This window comes from Anopheles coluzzii, chromosome 2 (genome assembly GCF_943734685.1).
Source record: "Anopheles coluzzii chromosome 2, AcolN3, whole genome shotgun sequence".
NCBI classification, from domain to species: Eukaryota; Metazoa; Arthropoda; class Insecta; order Diptera; family Culicidae; genus Anopheles; species Anopheles coluzzii.
The window spans coordinates 106779092-106805740 of record NC_064670.1 but is presented as its reverse complement, the minus strand read 5'-3'; the positions used below and the strand labels follow the sequence as shown (position 1 = coordinate 106805740).

Here is a 26649-nt window from a genome sequence, read left to right as displayed (position 1 = left end):
GCAATCGGCGCGGCCGAGCTGGCAGCGAAGCCGTTTCTCGGTGAGTCATTCACGCCGAATGAGTGCGATCAAGAGCCGGCTGCATACGTTCGATATATTCGCTACGCGCACGATCAAACTGTGTAACGATCAGTGCTGCAAAATGTCACTATCAATGTCATAAAAAAATATGACTGAAACAAAATCCATATCAGCACTCACGTACTCAATTGTGATAATCAAAGGTGATACTCAGAACGATTGCTGTGACTAATACATGCTCATGACATGTTTGCAACCATCGCTTGGTCAGTCACTATATCACGACTTTTTTTTTGCTGAGATCAATTTTGCAAAATGTCACTGACATAGTCATGACAAATTCTGGAAGCACAACGGTATTTTTGAACGCAAAAAGCCTTTTCAACCGGTCTTGCGCTGCCTTGCGGCTCAAAATGTCAAAATTGTCCGCAGCAAAACATAAACAATCGGCGTAGGCCGCGGCGGTGAAAACACTGCACCCAACCCCACCCGAAATCCGGTCCAACAGAATCTGGCCTGACTGCGAAGTGGTTCTAGCCGACCCAGCATACCCGTCGTCCCGCACCGTTCACCCGAGACAACGTTGCCCCTTTCCCGGCCTGCAACAAGACACACGGTTCGAGGTCATTATTTCACTGAACAAACGCATCATCCAACAGCTGTGCAGAGTGAAAAAAAAAACAACAAACACCTCCAAAAGTACCGCGTGCAGCGGAAGCAAGAGATAATCTTGCCCGCTTATCAGTCAACCAGCCAAAAAGGCGTTCGATTTGATGAGCCGAAAAGAAAGAAGGTCGTTAAACGGCAGCATCACTCAATCGCTAAACGAAACTCCTCGCGAGTAACGGTGGTTCGTTACGTAAGCACAACTGCGATCGCGTGCGGTTAGTTTGCGTGTTTTGCTCTAGCCTGCTAACAACACTCTTTCCCCGGACACTGGACAATGGAATCGATCGCGGTTGCACTGCAGCCGTACAAGGATACGGTCGGGCTGACGGCAGCCATCGTAACGGTGGTGCAGTTCTTTAGCGGAGTGTTGGCGCTGAACGCAATCCGTCGCCAGGGCAACACGCGCGGCTTCTCCGCCCTGCCCTTCCTGGGCGGTACCGTGTTCTGCCTGCTCAACATCCAGTTCGGCCAAATGCTGCGGGACGACGGTATGATACGGGTGAACTTTATCGGGCTGGCGCTGAACCTGCTGTACGTGTGCGGCTTCTACCTGTACACCGAGGGGCCGGCAAAAACGGCCGTCTGGGGCCAGATCGGGCTGGCCGGTGCGCTTACCGCCGGTGTGCTTTCGTACGTGCAGTACGAGGACCCGCAGCTGGTCGAGTTCCGGTTCGGTCTCATCCTGACCGGGTTGCTGTGGACCTTGGTCGGCATGCCGCTGCTCGGACTGGTAAGCGGGGAGGGAGCGGGGAGGGGGCATCTTTACAGGCTTTTGCAGGGGTTCTCATATTTGCAAGACACTTCCTTGAATCTTCTGGTAATTGATTACATGGCACCCTTTTTGGACAGGCTCTTTGGAAAATCCTATTGGATTTGTCCAATTAGAGTGCTGTAGAATCCAATTCCCATGATATGAAGTTATTTTCCCATCAGAAAGAGTAATTAAGTGTCCCACAACTGTGAGAACTCCAGGCAAATCATGTAAGGGTAAAGTAAAAGCACACTCGCCTGTGACTCCCTTTTTTTTTCAGGGTGACATTCTGAAGAAGAAAAGCACCGAAGGGCTTCCATTTTCCATCATCTTTCTCGGCGCGGTCGTGTCCTTCGCCTGGCTACTGTACGGTATCATACTGCGCAGCAACTTCCTGGTGGTACGTATATCCTGCTGCCCCATCCTAGCACTGTGTGTATGCACGCTTCCTAATGATCGTTTTCTTATTTTCAAGGTGCAAAATCTGATGGCCCTCGCACTGAGCGCGGTACAGCTTTCGCTGTTCATTATCTTCCCGTCGGGTGCAGCCAAACCGCCGCCTACTCCGGCCAAAAAGCGCAACTAAACACGAGGCGTGTTGTTAGGGGCAAAGAAGCTCTCTCAACTCGCTAAATTTTGGAGAGATAGAGAGAGAGAGACAAGGAGAAGAAAGGACAATAATTCCATGCTCAAAGTGATTTCTGCAAGACGCGGAGAAACGTTTTATGACAATAATACATGATGGTGGTATAAGCTCGAAATTTAATGACAATAAGCTTGCAATACCGATACAATAAAAATGTTTAAATATATGTACAAACAACGGAAGAAAACATAAGACATAACGGAAAGACTTTAGGCAAGAAAAATGTCGCTACCATTTTCAATATCCCCTTTTTAAACGATCGTATGTTATGTGCAACGCTTTGTTACTTTACTCTATTTTTGAAGTTAAATAAAAAAAAATCCAACAAAGACTAATTTGTCTTACACAAATCAATAGTGGCTATGAGGCTATCTTTATTCTTAGAATGACTATTTTGAAATGTAAATTTCATTATCCGATTAGATAAGGCCTACAGCAATGGGTAATCTATGTGTATCGGCACACACACACACAGACAACAAGCCATAAATAGTAATCCGATAGATGAGTGGTCAAAATGCGAATCATCAGACTCGTGTATTCGTTTTCCTAGTTTTGATAGTTGTGCTTGAGCGTATGGCTTATCTTTTCTGTCTGCTGTTGCTACTGCTGCGTGTAGCGCACGATGACTTGAGGGGTTTCATTTATCGCCGTTGAAGACTGAATCCGTCCAAGGTTCAATTTACGTGAAGACTTGCTTAATCGGCAATTCCTCGCTGTGGACTTATGCAGTTGATGAACTTCTAACGAAAGGACGAGTACATAAGCGCTCTAAACGTTCCTTTCCACTACTTATCAATTATTTTTCTTTTCATTTTATCTTTTCCCAAGTGTTTGCTTATTATATTCATTGATTGGGTTTGTTTGCATATTTGTAGTTTTTTACTAAAGTTTTTTTCAGGAACGGTTCAGGTTTCTCGCTTACACTACCCAAATGAGCATGGCTAGGGGGTTGAAATCTTTTGATTGATATCAACTTTCAAACGAATGAGTCGTGAATTTCTGCAAAGGAATATTAAACGTTTGCTGAGAATAGATCTAAAGCACGGTTTGTATACTGGAGCTGTAGGATGATCTTGTACCTTTAACGCCTAACGACGTCCAAACGATAATGATCCCCACCCTTCCAAGACACTAGTACAATATTTAATGCTACACGTACACGTACACGTACATCTCTGGTGTCGTGTGTTTGTAAAGAATTGTTGGTTTGGTAACAATTACAACAATATTCTAAGGAAGCATCGTAAAGAAACATATTCTACCAACAAGAGGCTCGAACCGGATCTAACCTGTTATTATTTGCTGTCTTTGGAATTAGTTACCAGGACTTTCCAATATCTTAGATGAAACAACCTACCAAACAATACCTCAACATTTACTAGTTAAGTTGTATAGCTTTTAATTTCTGGTCTGGAGCCTCGGAGTCAATATTTGTTTGTATTTGTTTAGACATTAGTAAGGATACATTTGACACTCCAGGAAGTATCATGAGGTGGTCTTAGGATTAAAAGACAACCAAGAAAATCCACTGTACCATCCCAGTGGCTTAGTTCTTAGTGTGTTATGCAGATACAGATTGCAGTTAAAGGTCTTTTATCCAAGTTTAATCATATTATCAAAACTAATCAAGATCATTGTCCGTTGAAGCTGGGTATATAAGTTTGGCAGTAGATGTCTCGCTCCAAAAGTGCCATCACTTCCACACCAACTACGTTCCGTTGATCGATGAGAAAACTCACGTGGATTACCACCATCGGCTAACTCAAACGTCACTTGTCCCATACCGCGCACATAATGATAGTAATCTAATCAATCATCATTGCACTACCGTAATGGGTTCGATTTATGGCATTCTGTTGCTGAATTGAACAACATCATCACCTGTCACAATGGTCGTAATAAATCGACCGCACCGTAAACCTTCACGATGGAATTCCCTTCCTGTCCCTTTGCTTTTCCAGGTGTCATCTTGAACTTCAAATACTTGAAATCAAATTAAACGTTTTCGTTTATAAGACAAGGAGTTTAGTAAGCTTATATTCTATTTTGAGCAGTGGATGTTAGCGTCTTTCACTTGCAGAGAGATAGAGAGCCCCTTTCTTACACGTTCGGGTTGAAGCGCGGCCAGTTTCGGATCTCGTTGAAGAAGGCATTTCCGGGGCAGGCAGTGGCAACGGCCTGACGATGTCCGATCAGCCAGTAGTTCGAGGCAATGTGGCCGAGCGACACACCACAGCTGATCAGCTGCTGGGCAGCGTTGCGGGCGGCCGCATTCGGGATGCCGTTGGTGAACGTGCCAATCACGCCCATGCCGACCGAGCGATCGTTGTAGCCGGGAGCGTGAGCGCCCTGGCGGCCCCAGCCGCGTCCCTCGTACGCCGCACCGTTCTCACCGATCAGGAAGTTGTAGCCAATGTCAGCCCAGCCGTTGCCGTCCATGTGGAAGGACTGGATGTTGCGCATCTGCTGGGCGCAGGCCGCATCGGTCGTGCAGGCCGCACCGGCCGTATGGTGCATCACGACCCACGGGGCCGGACGGATCGGCAGCTGGGCGGTGTTGGCGGCACGGGCTCCCCACTGGGCGCGGGTCACGATGCGCGGGCACTGGGCCGAAACGCCCGCCAGGCAGATGCTGGCCAGCACCAGAACGGTCGCGAACTTGTTCATCTTTTTGATGATCTCTTGTCGGTTACGGTGGCTACTACCAGGGCGAAACTTGATGAAAGTGAACGTGGTACTGAGGGTTTATATACACGCGGCAGCCACGCGGTTCACTGCCGCCTATCCTTCCTATCTACTATCAGCCAACCAGAATTGTCGATTACTTATCGTAATTGTACGGAAGCTCTGTTTGAGTCCCGTGCCGGCACTAATCACGCATCGCGAGCGCGTAATCTAATACGGGACTTTATCGATATCTAGCCGTCCTTCTTACTGTCGGTGTGTGGGCGAGATTCTTTACGCGAATAGCGCTCTGACGCAGTGGAAGTCTTCTTCTCGGGAGGTCTAGTCGTATTGTTAACACCAGAAATAGGCTCAGGAATTAACGCCACAATGGCAATTAAGAGCACAAGGTGGATTTCCCCAAAAAGTGCGTGAGCGTCGTGTACCTCATCGAAGCTACGGTAGGGTCTTACTTACTTCGATTGTATCATATGCTCTAGAATTCTAATGATATTATTACATATTGTACAGAAAATCCCCGATGGTGAGTGCCTACATGATTAATGGTATTGATTTAATTAATTTATAAAACACTTAATTTCTGTTAAGTGTACGATAAGATAACGGAAGAGATATTTGAAGTGGAAGACGACACTATGAACAGTTGGGTTCATGTACTAGTTGTAGCGTCATATCAAACATACAATCCGTTTCCAGACGAAACAACAGTTTGCAGTTACAAGACTGTATACAGCTACATGTGTTTTGTAAGCGGAGACGAGTTTGTTTTAACTATTCCAAGAGGTATCGCCAGGGGAACAACACAACCTGCACCAGTACAGTGTACAGTGTACTCGTATGAATGTTGAAAAAAAAAAACAAAAAAAAACATTATTACTGAAACGTTCGAATATATTAGGATTACGGTTGGTGTTTGTTTACGCTAGAAGGGGATTTATTTTTTCAAGACTTTAGCTCAATAGAGTTGGGAACAAGCAATTGGTTTGATGCTATTGGACACGTAAAATCGTAACGCTGAAGGTAGGCTGTAGTGACATTAAGTGTTAAATCGAGATGTGGAAAGAGGAGAAACCTATTCCTTTGAGGGATATAATATCAGCCACTCAACGCCTGATGTATATGCTTGACTTCCAAGCGCTTTGAGAAATGGTGCTGTTGTAACGTTTAAAACTTGTACAATTTTATTTCACACCACATATCAAATATGTATTAACAATTCACAATAGGTGTAGCACGCACCTCTGACTCTTATCGCGGTCCGTAAGAGAGAGCGCTTGTGCGTGTATCGGTCTCTTCCATAATACAGGAGACCGATCACCATCTCTTCGGCTTCCAGGGGAAGGCAACCTTTTTTGTCGCACACAACAGGGTAGGTGAGGGGGGCGGGTTGTTTGTTGTGGGTTGTGGACCTCATCTAAACTATATGCAAGAAGGAAGATGATCGAACTGCAACAACTACATGCCTCGTTCTATCTTACCCTCGAGGATATGCTTGTCGCTTACGTTGAAGAGATTGTAGGAAGTTAACAGATAAGCTTCCCAAAACACAATATCTACTAGTTCAGCAGCTTCATTCGGTTTAGCACCATTGAGTTTTAAAGCTCCATATGATCGCATAGCTAAGGTGCCAACTTTAGGAGACATTACAGGCTCGTTTGGAATTCCGGTTAAGCTGACCTGTCATTGAGCAAAATTCCATTTCAAGTGACAGAAGTTGTATTTAAATTTGTATTTCTGTCAAAATTGTATGTCCCGAGGATTGCGCCTTTGTCTGCCAATCAATTATCCGGACCTTAATGATGGATGCCTCTACGCTGTCTTGTCACCTCAACCACTACGCCGACCACTCTTGATGGCCTACCACTACGCACATCTGTCTTTGTAGACGGCCTAAATGAGATTTGGACAGTGTCTATGTCTCAGAAGCTCGATGAACTGCAGAAGAGGTGCAGAAGTTGTGAGTACTGTACCTATAACGGAAAAATATAACCCCAGCTACAGAATTACCTATTTGTAGTTATAGCTGCCTTCATCCTTGACCGGAATTGGGTGGAATTTTTGACATCTTCAAACGTGTGTTCATCTATTCGTACGACACAAATACGCAGGTCTGTATTTGTAATCAAAGTATAAAACTTTTGCTCTCTATTCTATCTTCTATCTTCTTCTATAAGTTGTCTTGCTTAGAATCTATTGCCGAACTTAAGGGGGCAGCACGATGTCAGCAAGCACGCAAGTTGATCCAATTAATGCTGTACACAAGAGGTAGAACGATAATCCACTTTTGATAGGCAGATGTAACGTAAACAAACAATAATACGAAGTAACGCCCATCTAATCGGAGCAAAGGGTTTAAATCTGTTACCGATAGCTAGGTGGGTCGATGGCATATTCTAGATTTTACGCGCCGTAAAACAATATCAGCAAACAAAAGTAATGCAAACTGGCCGGTAAAAACACAGCTCGTGACGTCACTCAACTGGAGTTGGTACACTTATCTTATCGAGCACACGACTCTACTACCACTCCCGGTAGTCCTTGCGGGAGTCCAATCGTGCCGTATTGTACTGGTTAACGGCTTAATCTGATCCAAGCGTGTGTTTATCGTTGCCCAAAATATGCAGCGTGACGTAGTATGGGTCGATTTTCACACGGCACGCTCTTATTTTACGGGACATTCCCAGCAAACCCTGTTTGCCTAGCTGGTGACTCCCCGATAACGAATAATTGAATGTCTATAAAACGTGCGGATTAGGGGCCCGCAGGACAACATTTCCACTGCAACCCGCACAACTGCTAGAAGTGTACAACGATGAACAAGTTCGCGACCGTTCTGGTGCTGGCCAGCATCTGCCTGGCGGGCGTTTCGGCCCAGTGCCCGCGCATCGTGACCCGCGCCCAGTGGGGAGCCCGTGCCGCCAACACCGCCCAGCTGCCGATCCGTCCGGCCCCGTGGGTCGTGATGCACCATACGGCCGGTGCGGCCTGCACGACCGATGCGGCCTGCGCCCAGCAGATGCGCAACATCCAGTCCTTCCACATGGACGGCAACGGCTGGGCTGACATTGGCTACAACTTCCTGATCGGTGAGAACGGTGCGGCGTACGAGGGACGCGGCTGGGGCCGCCAGGGCGCTCACGCTCCCGGCTACAACGATCGTTCGGTCGGCATGGGCGTGATTGGCACGTTCACCAACGGCATCCCGAATGCGGCCGCCCGCAACGCTGCCCAGCAGCTGATCACCTGCGGTGTGTCGCTCGGCCACATTGCCTCGAACTACTGGCTGATCGGACATCGTCAGGCCGTTGCCACTGCCTGCCCCGGAAATGCCTTCTTCAACGAGATCCGAAACTGGCCGCGCTTCAACCCGAACGTGTAAAAGTTGTATTTATGGAAGACTGTTTTGGTTGTTCAATATAGAATGGAATAAGTGCATTCAGTATGTGTTTACCTTGGTTTGGAGAGATTAGAAAGAAACGTAGCTCGATGTGGAATAGTCTAGCTGTAGGACTCATTGTGATTCCTTTTTTGCACAAACTTCCAACCATATGGCTAATCTCATCGTTGTGCTAATCAGATTAGTCGTATCATTACAACAACGGTAACACTTTAACACATATCTCATTGCGATAACAACTCAAGTGGGTATTCCAATCAACCATAAACAGGAGCTGACCGTTGCAAAAAACATATTAAAAGTAGCAACGAGTAATGAATCTTGCACAAAAAGAATATTCCAACACGATGCTTAATTTAATCCCTTGACATGAATACAAGGAAGGACTTTATAAAGTAATAAAAGAAATAGTAAAATTGGGTTAAACCCACAGAACACAACCATTGTGTTAAGAACTAATGCATGTACAACATGCTGGGTCACAATTAATTTGTGATAATTAAAGATAAGAAGGTTTGGTAGATAAGTATAATACAATTTTGAGTCAGGAACCACTTCTGGCGAATTCTGTTAAATGAGCAGCTTGCAGAGCTCCTCCGTCCATTGCCAGGAATTTGCCATGCCCATGAAGACGGAAGCAAATGGTCAAACGAAACGTAACTGAAAAGGGTTTACATTTGCGTTCGGTTGAGTCTGAGGACTAAATAATCTCTCCAAAAAATAGTTTGAAAGTGCAGCTGAGCTTCCAGTTGCTTTAAAGTAATTTGTGTTATTTTATGGAAATATGGACTGGGTGGTCACAGAGTGAGCAGATAAATGGCGGTAATGTTTCGGTAGTAGAGAAATTGTTTGAGAACTGGTTTTTGTTAACTAATTTGTATTCTACAATAACTCCTACAGTGATAGTACATGTAGGAATCAGTCGCGAAACAAATGAAGGAATAATGTGTTCCAAGCAATTTGACAGGAACTTGAGTAAAAGATAGTTGGACCAGTAGGATTTAAATTTATATTTCATAACCATCGTTTCGGAATTTCCATAAAACTGCACAATGCTGTATGGTGAATTTTTTTTATAAGGGGAAAGCGATGCTTATGTCACGCATTTTAAATGGTACAGCTAAATTCAATAATAATATGCAAGAAATATTCAGGCAAGCACATCAATCCTATTAGGTGTGCAACTTTCTACCGTCGTAGTCAGTGATATTAATAATGGTCTGTCTGGTCTGTAAAATTATCTCATAGCCATTCCAGTGTTATACAAGTTTACGGGAACGATCAACAAAATAGCCAAAGTGAGGATAACAAAAGATTATAAGTACATAAAACGACTTTGACTAACTTTGTAGCTTAGAATGATTATTTAATGACTCCATTAATGACACAGAAACTGAAGATCACTTACTGCTGTGCGAATATAAAACTGAACTTAAGCTAAAGTAATCACCCATAAACATGTTTCTCAATAAAACCTCAAAAACCGAACCATTAAAACTACTTCTAGATCGTGCACGATCGTTTATTAGACCTTAAATACGTAATCTTCCTTACAAACTATAAACCAACCAAGCGTAGCTAAACAGAGACTTCTCCCTCCAACGGGTGTATCACACAAACTCGTTGACATTGATTTTATCATATCATATCCAACCTCTATCCGCTCCACTGTCATCGATTCGCCCATGAAGGTGTTCTAACAAGTTCTGGAGCCTCACAATAAACTGCGATCGACGTTCGTCTAATTCGCACACGACATCGCTTGGTAATGGCAATAATTACACCCCAAGGATCGCTTCAGTCGCCCGCTCAAGGATGTTTCGCAGCGCAGCACGCGGTTCGAGGTGGTTGTAACGAAGGTAACATGTGCTTATAGGCTGCTAGAGGCACGCGTCATCGATGATTGGACGATTCCGGCGATAAAGTGCGGGAGAGTACAAAGTACTAAGGCAAATAACACATCGACACGATTCAATCGACAGCATGACTTGTAACGTGCCATGCGTATCGGGGGGTAAACTTCACAGTCTATGGAGAACCACTTTTTGTTGCGGGATGTTATCTGTACGGTCGTTCCAGCAGGGAAGAAGTGGGACAGACGGTGCGGGAATCACCACCATCGCCGTAACAACACCAGGCACTGGGTATTACGGCACCGAGCAAAAATTTCAGAACCCTTCGTAACGCACTCATCCTGACCGGTCGCGTATTGATGAGTGTAGCACTTCCGGCACACGCGGGCACAGACACTCCACAGTTGAATAACAACAACGGGCAACAGCGAGACGAACGGTTGAAGTGGGGTTGCACTTGAAAAACGCACACACGGTGAGAAGTGTGCCGTCTACGCGGCGGGTGCGCCTTCAAGTTCAGCGAGGCACACGCGCACAAGCAGAGCCGGTGTTGTTTCGTGTCACGCTGAGGCGGTGACCTTCCCTAAAGGTCTTCTCGCGCACGCTGTAATTCTACACCGACCGGTCGGTTGGATCGTTCGCCGCAGACTGTGGTGCGCTCGTTCGGAACGGATAGTGCGTGGCTCTGGATCTCGGGGCATTAGGTTATCCCCACCCATCTCAGCGCTTTGGGGGTTTTGGTGCCGATGCGAGACCTGTCTTATCAGGCGATCATCTCTCGTGTGGAATACGTTTAAAAGGGTAATGAGGCGCCGCTTCGGTGACATGCTTGATGACAGCCATACGCGGAAGGAAGTAAGGCATTATGGACGATAAACGCTTGTTCCCAACGTGTGAGGTGATGTTGCTTTAGTCTCAAAAAAAAGCCGTATGATGGATTACTCCAGTTGGAATGATCAGATAACGATCAGCTTAAGTTCAAGAGAAAGTACTCATGATTCGGTACTCAAAATTGGGTCAAACGGAAACTCTTGAGTCAGCGCTGGAGCACTTTTAAATCACACTCAGGATAAAGTATGGCAAGTATTATAAACTTTGCAAAACCTATTCCTTCGCGGATTGGTGAGCATATTAAAGACGCAGTAGACTCCACCGGCAGTACGCTTAAACTGGTTTTGCTGAGCGGCTTTTACGACGGTCACTGACCGGTTTGGAGAAAGGGAAAGCTTTAGGCTATATTTTTGGCAACCTTTTGATTCCTTCTTGCTGTGGTTGTTTTTTGTTTTGCCCACTTTAATCTGCATCGGTTAGCGCGATAGGGTCGAAATTCTTCTCTCCTTCTACTTTCACGCGCTGACAACACACGCTGGGAGAAACGGTTTTGTTGTTTAACGCTTGCGGGGATGCGGCTTACAGGGAGATAGATAAAACGTGGGAGTGTTCCGCATAGCTTTTGACATTCAGTGATCATGCAAGATGACGCAAACAGATCCTGAATTCAGCGTAGGATTGAATAATCTGATGTTCTTATATTCTGTCACGCGTTTGAGCACTTTTTGTACAGCGAGGCTAATTAAAACAAGATCCTTACATCGAAAACACAGGAATCATTTAGACTTTGTAGGAGCCGGCACGTCCATGCCACATGCCGCTAAAGGACCAACTTTGCGCAGTATATGATCAGAGGTTTAGATCAGAATTGGAACAATGACCGCAATTTGTCTAGGACTGCTCTGCATCTTATTAGAAGGCGATCTTGCATTGACATTAATGATGGGTAAAGTTGGCAAAAATCCGGAGTCGACTCCGATACGACTCCGATAAATTCGGAATCGACTCCGGAAGGTAGGTCTGCGCTTCAATATCCGGAGTTATTCGGAATCGTCCGGAGCCGTACGGAGTCATCCGGAGTCGTTCGGAGTCCTTCGGAGTCCTTCGGAGTCGTTCGGAGTCCTTCGGAGTCGTTCGGAGTCGTTCGGAGTCGCCCGGAGTCGGAGTCGTCCAGAGTCATTCGGAGTCGTTCGGAGTCGTTCGGAGTCGTTCGGAGTCGTTCGGAGTCGTCCGGAGTCGCCCGGAGTCGTCCGGAGTCGCCCGGAGTCTGAGTCGTCCGGAGTCGTCCGGAGTCGTCCGGAGTCGTTCGGAGTCGTTCGGAGTCGTTCGGAGTCGTTCGGAGTCGTCCGGAGTCGTCCGGACTCGTCCGGATTCGTTCGGAGTCGTTCGGAGTCATCGACTCCGGACGACTCCGGTCGATTCCGGACGACTCCGGTCGACTCCGGACGACTCCGGTCGACTCCGGAGGACTCCGGTCGACTCCGGACGACTCCAAACGACTCCGTCTCCGGGCGGATTTAGTGGTTTCATTTTGCCGGAGTCGGAATCGGACTAACAATAATCGGAGTCGGATCGGAGTCGTGGGTGCGCTCCATACAGCACATCACTAATTGACATATATAATGTCGCATGAATGAATAAAAAAAAAACTAATCAATTTTAATCTACTTAAAAATGTACAGTAGAGCATTACTTCTGAAACAATTTCTTGGATCAGGAAGTCTTTCATTGATTTTTTAAGGATTTAGGATAAACTGAGGATTTTCGAACACTTATCCCACGAACCCAATGTTCACAATACAAGAAAAAATCATAATTAAATAAAGTAAAGTGAACTTACCGTAGAAGCGTTGATTCCGTTTGATTGTGGGTCGCAAACATCGCAACGTTGAACGATTCCGCTGCTTTCTTTTCGCGTCATCATGGCTGACAGGCACAAGGCACAAATCCTGTACACGTACGCATACGTTTTCTCAGGACTTACATGTTCTTGCCGATAATTTTATTTCCCACCGCGCACTATTCTTGCTGTTCTATACACATATATACCTCATTCGCCTTGGTATCGCTTTGCTGGTTTACGCACGCCACCATCAATTGTATTGTGATCGGTGTGTTTGGCGCCACTGCTGATACCAGCAGCTGATACACCTGCACGTGTTCGTTCGTTCCTGGCTAAACTGTCCTGCGCGGTCGAACAGCACTTGTTCTATTAATGCTTTTGCGCAAATTCTTTCGTCGACCCTCTTCCCCCGTCGACACTCATATGCTTTGTTCTTCTGTTCATTCCAAATCATCTTACTTGCTACGGGTTTCCTAATGCAAAAAACAGAGAGATAGAGAGATAGAATGATTTTGTTGATGAGTTTTGATTGTATGTTTATGTGTAGCTGTGTGTGTGTGTATATGTGTCGTTCAGTGTATGTGGATGTGCATGACTGTATCCTTTTCACCTCATCATCGTTTGCTTCTTCATCGTGTTTCAATATGTGTTCTAATGTAGGCGTGTATGATTACGTGAATGATGCACCTGCACACTGACGTGTGTCGTGTTTTCCACAAGCATAGGTCTCCTCCCCCCTTCCATTTATTCCTACCACTTTTCTGCGCTTATGGATTGGAAAGCGGGCTGCCTCTATACCTCTTCATCCACACCGCCATGCATGCATGCACATTCAAATATATCCCGCGGCCGGGTTTACAATGATAAAAAAACCGATAAAACTAGGAGGTGAGCGCGCGCGATGAATGCTTTCTCTTTTCTGCTTCTTATTTCGTCTTGTTGATTTTCTTCTCTTCTTCCTATCCGCCACTTTGTTTCTTACAACTTCTAAAGGTTATCATTTCGTTACGTTTCGCGAGCTTGCCGTCGCACAATGTGCGTTCTCTAACCCTGCATCGATTATACTTCCTTACACACTTTGTGTTGTTTTACTTCTTTCTTTCTTTCGTTCTTTTTTGTTTGTTCTACCATGTTGTCACCTTTCTTGGTGAGCCGATTTGCTGACACAATGCATAACTCTAGCTTATATTGCTGCATATAGCTCCAATCGAACATTGCCACACTTCTTACTTCCTTAATTGTTCACACTGTTTGAAGCTGTTTTTTTCTTCAATTTACTTAACTTGTTGTTTTGTTTTGTTCTTTTCTTTCAGCAATTATACTTCGAGCTATATAAGAGAGAAAAAAATAAAATACTATCGTCTGGTTACCTTTATGTATATATATATATATGTATATAATAAGCATATGTATATGAAAACAAACGAAAAAATAAAGGAAAACAAATAAAGATGGAGAAAAACTATAAAACTGAAAACAAAAATAAACTCTCTGCACCTCTGATTACGCTCTTGCTCCAAAGCGGGCAGGAGAGGAGTACATACACCACGGTGTACTACTATCGTTTCCACCGCGATTGTTTCAAACCCCCTCAACTCGCCTTGGCTGTGGCATCTATTTATACTGCGCTAATTCACCAACATGACTTCTTTTTTTTTCCTCGAACAAAACGGAAGGATGCTTCGTTTTGGATAGTCCCAAAATCGCCACTGTTCGTTGCGCAGTTATACCCACCATACTATCACGCATTGCTTAACTAACAAATTCCCTGTGTCGCACACACTGCAGTAGCACGTGCACGCGCCGTACCACGGCTCGGTGCGTGAAATAATGCTTAAAGCAACGAGAGGAAAACAAAACTCGACTTTAGTGCGAACTGGTTGCATGAAAAAAAGGTTAAGGAGCAGCGGAAAAGACTCCTCACGCGCACCGTACATCTGTGTAGTACTATCATCGCTCAAATATTACCTGCGACTTGGTTCGTTCTATGCTTCGACCCTCTTCACCATACACGTGCGGCACAACTAATCGGTACCATTCAATCAATCAATCCTACAGAGCGATGCAAATGAAATTAATTGTTACGAGGGAAAATGCTATGGCGTGAATGATTGTTTTACGATTATAGATAGAAGTAGGAGTGAGTAAAACATTTCAAAAACAGTCTCCCCCTACCCTCCTCACACCAGGCTTAGGTACGAATTTTTCTTTTCTCCAGATTAAAATTCGATTATAACTCACTACTACCGGTACTACCAAATACGGGTAAAAACGTAAACACGGCATAAGTTGGAAGATATGCTCGGCCCTGAACCAAACACGGTATATATCTCGTTTCCCTGACCCTCTTTTGTTTGCCCCACCCTACACATTCTGTGATTCACGCTGTCGGTGATCGTGCAAAAAGGATAGTGTAACTGACTGCATGGAAACTTACGAAGAAGAAAGGGAATTTCACTGCTAGAAAGAACACTCGTTTTTTAGCTATTCCTTGCTACACTACGTTCCCAAATTAGTCGTTTTTTTTCTTCCTCTTTACCCCTTCGATTTCGACAACGCCAACCCAGTGTCGCATAATAATTGATTGCCCCCCCTTCCTTTCGTGTATCTGCCTATTCCGATATATACCTCTCACGGCTTTCGGTTGTACCGTGTACCTAGAAAATGCTAACCTGAATAATACCAGAGATGAGGGAAAATGCCCAAAAACCGATACACGATGGGATCGCATCTGTCGCATCATTTAGAATGCAACATGCAACGTGCGCGGTGTTACGTGAGGGGTATGCCATAACACACACATACACTAGCACCAAACGGGGGCAACAACAATTCTAACGCAACTGCGGAGCGGGTCAATTGGGAGCGATCGCACAGTCCCGGAGTAATGCCTGGGAAAATGCGCTCATAAGATAGGATTGCTGCTGTGTATGGTACGGTGTCACCACCGTCATCCGATGCACACTGTAATGACGCGTTCGCTAACTTCAACCCTATTGCACAAAATGCGATGCAACAAGGGGCGGTAGAGAGGGAGGTGTAACTAATCGCAACGTGTTTTTTTTTTTGCCACCCAACGGTACGCCGCACTAACCCCGGATAATAATGTTACCTAACTTGGTTATCTATTCCGCGTTGTCTACACTTCGGTCAGAGCGTTTGCTCTCACTTTCTGCTTGTTGTTCGATTCTGCTCATCTATAATTCGTTTCTAGTTTCATTTCTGTGTGTTTGTGTGTGTTTCTGTTGCTGTATCATAATTGTTTCGGCAATTATGTGCTGCTGTTTTTCCCCCACTTTGTTGGGTTTTGTTCTGTTCGGCTTCTGCTGCTGCTTCGTCGGCTAATAATTAGTTTACATGTTTTGCTACTATTTCTAGAGTAAAAAGTTTTCCTGCGCACTGTACTTTCATTATTATTTTGTTGCTTTTGTTGCTGCTGCTGTTTTGTATTGTTCCGTCGCAACTCTTCTACCCTTGTGTGTATCCTGTAGGTGAGTGATGTTTGCAACGATACTGCTGCAAACGCAGCAGAGCATTGAGAATTGTTTCTACGTCTCTCTACTACAACTCATTGTTACACACAGTCTCCTTTTATCGATTTTCGGGCTCTAACTCATCCTATTTTCCAAATGAGGCGATTTATGTGCTCTACCAGTTGGCCATGCCCGGTTTGTTCAACGTCATGAAGTAGATCTGACAGGATGAGCCGCCTTTGGCACTGCTGAAGAAAACCTTGTCGTTCCGCTCGCACAGGAACTTGAGACGCTGCGCCTTTTTGTGCATAAACACACCGTCCAGGTGGCCGGTTTCTACCGAACGAATCTAAAAAAAAACGGAATCGGCAAGCAAAGCGAGTTAGCATCACGTTTGGTGTATCGCCAACCACAACGACATCAACAAACACTCACCTCGATTGCTTTGTTGCCCCAGCCCATGATCTGGCCGGTGCCGATGTACGCGACGGAGGTTGGCATTTCGCCCCACTGCAGCACGATGTTCTTCGACACCCGGCCCATCGTGTTGACGTAGACACCTTCGTTGTCGTAGCAAAGCAGCAGCTGCATACCGTTCGAGTTCGGCAGCGTTACGATACAGTGTGGCGAAATTGGACCCTGAGTCTGAAGGAGAGTTTGTCGGAGCGTTATTAGAACGTCGGACACCTGTCGGATAAAGTATTCTTTGCACTTACATGCTTAGGAAGATAGATATCGTAAACGGTAGCCGAGTCGAGATCGACCGCATGAAAACCTTCCGCCGACCCGTAGATGACCTTTAGCCGCGTCTGCTCCTCCACGGTCAGATCGACCAACAGTGGGCGATGCATCAGCTCTCCGAAGCTCTAAAAAACAGGATAACAAAAAAGAATATTATTCGTATCCTTCTGTCCACATCTGCCCCGGCTTTCCCGCTTACCTTAAAAGCCATAAACTTATGGTAGGGCTTCGGGGCCCAGGCGTAGATCTCGATCGAGTCCTTCAGAGCGATCACGAGGAACTTGATCCGCTCGTACTTGACGATCTTGAAATGCACTGCACCCTGCAGATCACCGACATTGATCCAGCCGTTGCGGCGTTCCACTTGTTGCTGAAAGGAAGCAAAAGGAACACGGGAAACATTAAACATCTGCAGCACAACCCGGAACGATTTCTGCAGAAGACTTACATCCGTCAAGCCGTCGGTGCGCAGAATCTTTGACTTGAGCCAGGACAGGTAGTAGACGCGGACACGGTTCTTCTTGCCCGAGATCGTCACCAGTATGTTCTGGCCTTCGAGCACCTCCATCTGCTGGAACCGCCGACGGGATATCAGCTGGTACACCTGCAAGCGAATGATGGCAATGTAGTCTATGGCCTGTATCTTGGGTCTTTTTGCGTTTGCTTACCTTGCCCTGGCCGGAGCGATCGAGCAACATCAGCCCGTTCTCCGTGCCGATCAGCAAATTGACACCCCACAGGGCCGCGCACAGTATCTCGGAGTTGAAACGCTTCTTGTACTTCCGTATTTCGGGCGTATCACTCGTAGCATCGTGCGACGTCGGCGTCACGTTCACGTTCACGTGACTCTCGCGCCGTGATGCGGCCGATCCACCGGACTGTGCGCCAAAGCCGAACGTGAGGAAGCTGCGCTGTTTCTGTTGTAGCGCGAGCGAGAATGGCGACACCGGAAGCGGTTGTTGTTGTTGTTGTTGTGGCGATGGTTGTTGTGCAGCACCGGACGATTGTTGTTGGTGGTTCGCGTTCCCATTCGCACCGGGAAGCAGATGCACCGGCATCGTCCCCATTGGCAGATGATGTTGCATTTGATGATGGTGGGGCGATGGTTGGTGGTATTGTTGATGGTAGGGAGGAGGTAGTAAATGATTGTTATTGAGCAGTTTATGATTAACGACGACCGCGCTACTACTACTATTACTACTACTGCTTAGGAGTCTAGTGTTAATCGAATGGTTGGGACTGTTGTTGCGGGAGGACGACGAGTTCGACACGGTCGAGTGGGGCGAAGCGTTCCCCCGACTGCCGGGAGTAGTAGTAGCCGGGCCAGCAGCGCTTAGGTTGTTGGTGGTGGTGGTAGTGTTGGTTGCGCTATTGGTACTGTTTGGAGCTGGAAGGAAGGGTTTGGGTTGCATGCTACCAGGGACGAGGTTGGACTGAACGGAGGCGTTAACAGCGGCCCGATACTGGTTTGGGACGCAGCCGGTTTCCGTACCGTTATTGTCGAGTTTAAAGGTACGATATATTGCAATTACATTAATACGTTACGCGTTACGAGGGGGTTAAATAGATGTTTTGTTGTTGTTGTATTTGTTTAATTTTATTTGCATTTTAAAGCATTGCAATTGTAACGTTTACACAAACAATACGCGATTGGAAGTGGTAGTTGTGAGTAGCAGTAGTTGTAAAATAAAAGTAAAAGAAAACATAATTAGTAAAATGTTTAATTAAAATAAGAGGAAACATATTAAAAAGGCGATGAGAAAGCAAGTGAAAGCAAAACAGAAGGTAGATGAAACAGAAGGAACTAATAGAGTGAAGCAGGATAGAACAAAAAGATATAAATGGTACATGTATTGAAATGTCCAAAATGAGACCATCACCAAAATTTATAAAACACACATACAAAGATATAAAAATGAAGCACGTACAATAGGTGAATAAGAAAACTTAAAAAGGATAACAAACTGATGGGTGAAATAAACAAAACGAACTAACAAAAAACGTTACATGAAAACATGGAAGTATGAAAGTTTTGCCGTATCTTTTCCAATTAGAACATTTGATAGTTACTTCATATTTTATATTTCATGTTTTAATTACAATTTGATGAAAAAGAGGAAGATTTTTAATACATTTAAGCCCTTCTATAACGCGGGCAAAATCGCTTCAGATCAGCCACACAATAACAAAAGCGCGACCCAGATACCACCAACAACCGCGAAGCAATATTCGATAAGATTGTGAGAAGAAGTGTGCAATGGGAGCAGAATTGCAGTAAAGAAGGTGAATTTGGCTTTCGTTGTGGATTATTCAACGGGAACACACTTCCCCTAACCAGTGCCAGAGTAAATGGACGGATTCGAAGGTAACTAAGCATATTAAAGGGAAGAGGGAGAGATTTGCAAGGATGAGGCATTGAAGCGTGAAGGATATTTAGTTATTGAAAGCGCTGTGGGTACACCCATCCAAAGCAAGGAATGTGATGCAGAGCAATGCTGCGAGGATCAAACTCGTGTGTGTATGCGCCAGCATAGATAGTAGGGGATATGTAGGGGAAGGGAAAGCGGTCTGTGAAGTTCAAGCGTTCAACCATCGTACGTACACACGCGTACACCACCTCCCCCAGTCACACTTACCTCTTCGCTGGCGGACTTGTCATGTCTTGGAGGCGTCGCCGGTGAAGCTTGACTAAGTAGATCCGGCAGGACGCTGCTCGTTCGCTGACCGGGCGTACCGAGGCTACTATTCTCACCCGAGCGATTCTTCTGCGTCCAAGGGTACGGTTATCGGGTGGCAGCATTTTTAAGTGATTTGGTCGATGTGCGTGCGAGGAAGGATTTTGATTTGTTTTTGTTCCACAGGAAAAGGGAAGAGAAGAAAAAACTCATTAGTGATCAATGGTAGCAGTAGCGTTTTTTTTAATATTGCACACGGTAAGGCACTCCGCGGCGGTACAGAAACATTGTGATAGGAAAAAACAGAGATGAACGAAACAAATTGTTGAATGCAAGTAACAATATGTAATCAGATCGTACTGAAACAAAACGAAAAACGGAAATATGGAACGAAACTTTGAAAAAGGGATTTATTAAAGATCGAGATGGTTTAGAAACACATGGTTAATGTTGCATTATTGTTTGTTATAGGTTAAAAGCGGTAAAGTTTTGGGTGGTAGTAGAAGCGTGTTTGAGTGTGTATCACACTAAGTAACAACGGAAGAGGAAAACATGACGCAAACGAAAGCAGCATAAGAATGAGATGGATGGAAATTAAAAGAGTGAGTGGCCGTAAACATTTTAGGTGAGATGAGTTGTGGAGATTTTCCAGAGTGCCACAAAACGCAATTGGTTGCACAGAAAAGCGTTAGCCAGTTAATTGTGTATTTGCCTGTCAGGAAAAAGTGTATCTTCCTATTGCATCGAACTGTAACACTGCGGACCACTGTTAACAAGAAATGGGTTTTGCGGCAAGAAAACACAGGCCCCCCCTTTAGGCAGCCGGAGGCCTAACATAGTTAGGAGAGCATGTAACGCAAAACACGTGGTACCCGGGAGGATGGTATTGGACGGTATTGGAAAGATTGTCTGAAAAAAATCACAAATCGTTCGACAAATAGCAAAATCTGCAGGAAAAAAGTATTCATCCTTGTTAAAATAAAATTAGCAACAAATGAGGGGGGAGAACAAAAACACGGAGAGCTAAACACGACCGCAATACAAATGGTGGAAGAAGTTTGACACTAATTATCCTGCTCGAAACGACGACACGCGAAACATTGTTGCTCTCAGAATGGACGCTAAGGGACCAATAATAATTCTGGGAAAAAGGACAACCCAAGAACGAGTTGGTCGCTTCTCGGCTGAACTCATTAGCTGACGGGAGTCCAAATACTATACGTCGATGTCTTATTATTATTTGGTTAGTACTACTGCATCACAGGTGGGTTAGTGTTCGAACATACATAACATACACAATACAATTGTAGTAGCGTTTTGACACAAACACACAGACACACATATACACATAACATAATTACAACAACGGATATGAGTCTAATAATATTACACATATATACATATACACATACACACATTCCGTATGACAGGTGGCATGCAATTATTTACAATTTTGCTTAGTATTTAACATAATCATTTACACAAATCACGTCTCTTAACCTTACATTTTCGTCCTATTTTTTTGGGTTTTACTAATATGTCTGAAAAGAAAACTTCCAATTTCTGATTATTTTTTTTCTATTGCCAAATTAAACTAAATACTAAATAAACTAAAATAAACTCCTGATTTTTGCTATATGTTTGAGGGCAGTTTCTGTTTCAATTATGATCACTTTCGACGTCATAATGCATGAATGAATTTATCAGTTTTAAAACATTCGAAATTTACCTGTAAAATCCGCATTTTAGAATACTGCCTGTAGTTGCTTGTCGAATATAGTGAATATAGGAAAAAAATCAACTAGAAAAAGAACCTCCTATCATTCTCTAATAATGTCTAAGGGCAATGTTTAAACAATATTAAATCCTAAGTTTCTATATGTGAGCCTCAGAAACATCTTCTCTCTTTGTTATTTTTGGCTTCGTTTATTTGTGTATTTGCGATTAATATTCATGCAGAACAGTCCTGAATGATGGTAGACGAAGTATTATTCACCAATGATGGGAGCACGATGATGAGAGTCTGTGTGGCGTAGACTGGTACTTCTTGGGGTGGAGGGGTTAGACACATACACGCACGCGTGTTACTAGCAGCTAGTAAGTACACATTGAACGCGGGGCAGGGAGGAGGAATAGATTAAGAAGAGCGCAATATGGGAAACGAAGACGAAAAACAAAACAAACGAGTCTGGCAGCTAAAAGGGACTAATACGCGCGCTCTTGCATAAGGACGGACATTGGGGACGGGTGGGTGATGGAGTCAGGGAGAAGGTACTGGTGATGATGGTAGGAAAGGGAGTTCGATCCAATTTGCTTCTTCTTCTTTTTTAACGGTTCGATAAGGCGCAAGTACGCTAAATCCTTTACACATGTCCTTTATCGGAGTTGCGGGAGCATTATGTGGAACTGGAAGACGAGCTGGAGGTAGCCCAAAGCGAGCCCAAGTATCAGATCATCATGGTAGCATGATCTTAGAACAAAATAGGAAAAATAGACCATTGTTGGCAGAGATATAGAAACTATTTCCTCGCCTAAAACAATACTTTAATGACTTCGATCGTTTTCCATGCAAATGATATTTATGCAATTATTGTTACATCGTTAATGTGATAGTTGCAAATGATTATTAACATTGATCGTGCTTCTTTAAACTTCCAGGCATTTATACTTCAATTGAGCCAAATAAACGCTGCTACCTTAGAGATCTTCCCGACACAGCACTCGTTTAAGATCGCCAAAACAGGCTTAAATTAAATAAAGATTAGATATTTTTTATGTATTGAATATATTTCAATATCCAAACAAGTTTGAGCAACATGTTTAACAATGCTCAAAAAATAGCAAAAAGAGAAAAATTCTAACTCTTCCGTTCCTGGCGAATCCGTCACTAAACCTTCTAAGGACATGTGTGCCAGGATAGAGGTGCCCGTGGCCTAACGCGCAAAAATGAGCATGTGTTTGTGAGTGTGTGTGGGTGTGTGAGAGTGTATGTGTGCTTTTACCTGTTGACCATCAAACAGCAGCGATTGCTGCGGCCGGTTGGGCGAGTTACGTACGAAGATGACGGATTCAGTTTTTTCGCGCCTCGGACGCAAGAAGTCCATGTTGCGCGGTGTCACCTGTGCGCTTGCCAGTGGACTCGGCTGTCGCCCACCGGTCCCACCTTCCTTTGGTGTGCCAGCACCTCCTCCTCCTCCTGCTCCTCCTACTACTAATCCTGTCCCTCTTGCACCTCCACCGCCATCCTGCTGACCGTGGCGTGGTGGAGTCTGTCGCGATGAGGAGGACGACCGCCGCTCGTCATCGCTTCCGGACGGATTGTTCAGCGAGAAGTTGGTCAGGATGGGCTCAAACTTGTTGCGGCTGCTGCGTGAAAAGATCGCACTGGAGCGCTGCTGCTGCTGCTGTTGCAAACCCTGACCACCACCACCACCACCGCCACCCGAGGCCATTGATTTCGCGTCGGCAGTCGCTTCGCCCAGTATGGCCGAGTGGCGCTTGGACAGTGGGAAAAAGTCGGAATTTTCGCGCCGGAAGGCACGGGCAAAGTTGAGCGGCAGCCGCGAGTCCGATTCTTGGCGTTTGTGGGCATTCTGCTGCTGCTGAGACTGTTGCCCTCCCGGGCCTCTCGAGGGTGACGACGCCTTATCGAACTGCAACCGCTGGCGGGTGAATATTTCGTGCTTCACCTGCTCCTCCAGCCGGATCTTGTTGTTCATCTCCTCGACCTTGCGCTTCTCCGCGTACGCCAGGTTCATGCCATGGTGCGGGTAGGGCTTTTTCATCCCGCAGGAGGCGGTCGAGTTGGCCAGCTCCTTGCGCGTTTTATTGTCGATCGCGTTCGGCGGACGGAGCCGGCCGTTCGAGTCGGCCGGCGAGTTGGAGGAGGAGGAGGACATCTTGTCGGACATCGAGTGGCGCTGGGCCGCTTTCGGGCGCTCGTTCGACGGGAAGAACCGCTCGAAGTCCCAATCGCGCAGCAGGACGGCTTCATCGCTCTCGGAGTGGGTGGTCGAGCCGGTCGACGCGGACGACGAGGTGGTGGTCGTTCCGAGCGACGGGGTTGATTTATTGTCGAAGTTCTATACGATAATTTTGTATGAAAGGGGTGTTGGAGTTTTTCGGGCTTTTTTGGTATGCGGAAATTTGGGATTTAATTTTCTGTTTTTTACAAAACAACCGATCAAATTTATTTTGTAATCCTACACACACAGTCAAAAATAGCGACAAGTCGAGGACGGAAGGGGCATTGCCAAGTCGGCATGTCGCTATTATTATTTTTTTTGGAGGAAAGGGTAGAATGATTTTCATGAAAATGGAATAAGCAATACAGACCAATCACAGCATCAACAACACATTACTTGGACTGTATTGTACAAAGTGTGTTATGAAACGTTGAATGAATGTCGGCGGAGAATGTGAACCAAGAGAGATGGAAGCATCATGAGACGGGATACACCACCAACGGGGTAGAAGGTAAGACGACAGGGTGAGAGTGACATGGAGAGGAACGAACAATATGCGTATAATACGTATAAATATATCAATAACAGATGAACAGATGAAGATCTATGTAAATGCTATATTACCGTCGACCAAACAAAACATTCAGTAGCTAAACGAATGCAACAGTGCCTGTGTGTTGCGGCGTGTCTAGTTAGTCAATGCTACGTACCACGAGAACATGAGCAATGAAGGGAGAGGAGGTTTGCGATTGTAGCTTTCCCTTGTCGATCATTGTACATCCGCTATTTCTACAGTGATTTGTGTGTGTTTTATTTTTACTATTTTACGTGATGGATCGAAAAAAAAATCCAAATAAGACGCGAATGTATGAAGATCACAAGCTACCTAAAACGCTACAATGAACAGGAGAGCGAATGTAACGCTTATGAATCTCACAGTACCGTCGAACGGATGCATCATGAGCCCCCGCGCCAAGGCTGCTGTCCAGGAACCAATAACACTAAATAACACTATAAACAAGCAGCAACAACGATGACGAACACAGCGCGAGCAATCCAAAAAAATTAAGTGCAATAACGAATCGAACTACTCTATCAAAAACAAAACGGAACTGTGTACAAACCACTACACCATTTGTATCGCACTACTGTTGTTTTGCGGGAAGGACACGAGGACACTTAATACGATAAGAGAGCAACAAAATACACACAAAGGAGACACAAATTGGCATATTAGCAGCAGCAGCAGCAGTCACAACGTAAGCATTAAACACACATTGTGTAGCACAATTTGTTCCGTTAAACTGTGACACTACACCAGCCTCGTGTTTTGTGTGTATTGAAGAAAAGCGGATGAGATTGCGCAGATGCTCTTCGTTGTAAGTGTCTGTTGTTTGTAAGAAAAGCGGAATAGCGCGCACATGGAGCAGTTTCACCATGTAAATTTAGTTTGAAGAATCCGAATAAAAGGTGTCAGTAAAAGCGGCAAATGTAATTGAGCGGCTGCTGAGAACAAAACGTTCAAATTCACTTCGATTCGACTTTTAGTTAACGCACGGGGACAGTTTATTCTTGTTTTAGAGCTACAGCTTTGCAGTGTCAACCAATTGGCTTTCTGTGGTGTATTACAATACTCCAATCGATTAATTTATGGTTTGCGATAAATTGTAAAAAAGAAAGAGCGACAGCGACGCAATAGAGATGAAACAACAATAGCAAAATCAAATATAGTCATATGAACGAACTGATGCATTATCGGATTGGGAATTGAACATATAAACGATTTCGATATTTGCTCAGTTTTAACCATAACCAACCCAAAAACACTAACATTGGTAAAAACAGAGGACTAAAATTAAACATTAAGGATGCTCTTAGCCAACGTTTAAACGAACTGTGTGTAGGTATGTATGATGCAGTTGGGTTGTGTTTGCTTATGGGGCAGAGTAAACTTTATACAGAGGATACAACATACATATCAAAAGGATTTGTGTAGGGAGGGGGATGCACAGCCTAAACCAAACCATAAACCAAAATAAGAAGAAAATAACACTTTCTACCTGTGCGCTAGTCGAACGGAAATAGAACAAGGGAAATAGGGATGAAACAGTTGTGAAAAACAAACGCACCAAAATACCCCTAAATATCATACAGAAACTCAGCAGAAAGATAACCAAAACCAAACCACAACTAAATGGGGTGCGTAAAAAAACAGTCAGCCGTATAAATATGCGATAAAACTTGCTCCTTCAAAAGGTGAAATGATAGAAAAGAAGTTCAATTTACTAAACAGTTCACGGTTTGCAGTTCGAAATTTTTCCACTTTAGATTCAAAATCTAACCACACATAAACGCGCGCGCGCGCGGTTGGTGGTATCGACAGGTAGAAAGAGAAAAGAGAGAAAGAGAATGGAACGTATCATAAGACAGATACTAAGCTACAGTGTGTGTGAGAGTTTCTGAATAAATGTATTAACAATTAACATTTTTTAACAATGATGTTCGCTTTCAATAAACATATCGGTCTCAATGGAACTCAATCAACTCAACAAAGAAACAAATGACAAGGAGATATAAAGACAGAAAGACTGATGTTGTAAGTGTGTGGATGCAATTGAGAAAAATATCAATGCAGTACGAACAGATATAGGAACGATATATCGCAGCAATTGAGAACAATTTTGAATTAAAACAAAAAGAAAAAAAACATTGATTTTGGCAAAGAACACAACTTTACCGAATTGTGAACGGTTTCAAAAAAAGGCAGCAACAAAAACGCAAGCCAAAACAAAAGCTATTAAAAGCTGTAAACAAAAGACAAATTGTGTACATCTTCTTTCGTGTAAAACATAGAATACACACAAGCATAAGACAATTCAAAGTTTGAAAGGACAAATAAACAAAAAAAAAAACTTATCAAACGGATCGTAGAATATCAAAGTCACACATAGTTCTTGAAAAAAAAAAAGAAAAAATATACGAGTCCGATTCATAACTGCAAAATAAAAACTAGCACACTCCTGATGGTGATGGTAATAGTGATGAAGAAAGTGCAAGAAGACAAACCGAAACAACTTTACACGAGAATGTATAAAA

General features: G+C 44.5%; 4 protein-coding genes across 19 annotated transcripts in view; 2 read left to right on the top strand and 2 right to left on the bottom strand.

Annotated features, from left to right (window-relative positions):
• Positions 1–476: 476 nt before the first annotated feature.
• LOC120950545 (sugar transporter SWEET1-like) lies at positions 477–2441 on the top strand. Its single transcript, XM_040368668.2, has 3 exons — positions 477–1420; positions 1722–1841; positions 1917–2441. Exons 1-3 carry the CDS (start codon positions 965–967, stop codon positions 2025–2027), a joined length of 687 nt encoding a protein of 228 aa, XP_040224602.2. The 5' UTR covers positions 477–964; the 3' UTR covers positions 2028–2441.
• A 1651-nt stretch (positions 2442–4092) lies between these two features.
• On the bottom strand, positions 4093–4952 carry LOC120950546 (peptidoglycan-recognition protein SC2-like). The gene has a single exon (XM_040368669.2). It carries the CDS (start codon positions 4755–4757, stop codon positions 4191–4193), a length of 567 nt encoding a protein of 188 aa, XP_040224603.2. The 5' UTR covers positions 4758–4952; the 3' UTR covers positions 4093–4190.
• Positions 4953–7534: 2582 nt separating this feature from the next.
• LOC120952417 (peptidoglycan-recognition protein SC2-like) lies at positions 7535–8210 on the top strand. The gene has a single exon (XM_040371734.2). It carries the CDS (start codon positions 7588–7590, stop codon positions 8152–8154), a length of 567 nt encoding a protein of 188 aa, XP_040227668.2. The 5' UTR covers positions 7535–7587; the 3' UTR covers positions 8155–8210.
• Positions 8211–9670: 1460 nt separating this feature from the next.
• The window catches only part of LOC120953541 (serine/threonine-protein kinase mig-15), a 56672-nt gene continuing 39693 nt past the window's right edge, over positions 9671–26649 (bottom strand). For 10 of the 16 annotated variants that reach the window (XM_049608056.1, XM_040373582.2, XM_040373581.2 and 7 more), the window contains 8 exons: positions 22591–23670; positions 19550–19678; positions 17582–18376; positions 17362–17517; positions 17113–17283; positions 16889–17038; positions 16608–16817; positions 9671–16521 (listed from right to left, as the gene is read on the bottom strand). In XM_049608056.1, the coding sequence (XP_049464013.1) occupies positions 16348–16521; positions 16608–16817; positions 16889–17038; positions 17113–17283; positions 17362–17517; positions 17582–18376; positions 19550–19678; positions 22591–23670 (2865 nt within the window). In that variant the 3' untranslated portion in view covers positions 9671–16347. Of the gene's footprint in view, positions 16522–16607; positions 16818–16888; positions 17039–17112; positions 17284–17361; positions 17518–17581; positions 18377–19549; positions 19679–22590; positions 23671–25839; positions 25891–26649 lie in introns of all 16 variants that reach the window. The other 6 variants (XM_049608065.1, XM_040373595.2, XM_049608058.1 and 3 more) reach the window with 5 other exon arrangements.

What these genes read in the sequence shown, in the direction of transcription:
- LOC120950545 (XM_040368668.2), top strand. Translation starts at nt 965, where the DNA reads ATGGAATCGATCGCGGTTGCACTGCAGCCGTACAAGGATACGGTCGGG. An exon ending in GCATGCCGCTGCTCGGACTG is followed by an intron (nt 1,421 to 1,721) that starts GTAAGCGGGGAG and finishes TTTTTTTTTCAG; the next exon opens with GGTGACATTCTGAAGAAGAA. An exon ending in TGCGCAGCAACTTCCTGGTG is followed by an intron (nt 1,842 to 1,916) that starts GTACGTATATCC and finishes CTTATTTTCAAG; the next exon opens with GTGCAAAATCTGATGGCCCT.
- LOC120950546 (XM_040368669.2), bottom strand. Translation starts at nt 4,757, where the DNA reads ATGAACAAGTTCGCGACCGTTCTGGTGCTGGCCAGCATCTGCCTGGCG.
- LOC120952417 (XM_040371734.2), top strand. Translation starts at nt 7,588, where the DNA reads ATGAACAAGTTCGCGACCGTTCTGGTGCTGGCCAGCATCTGCCTGGCG.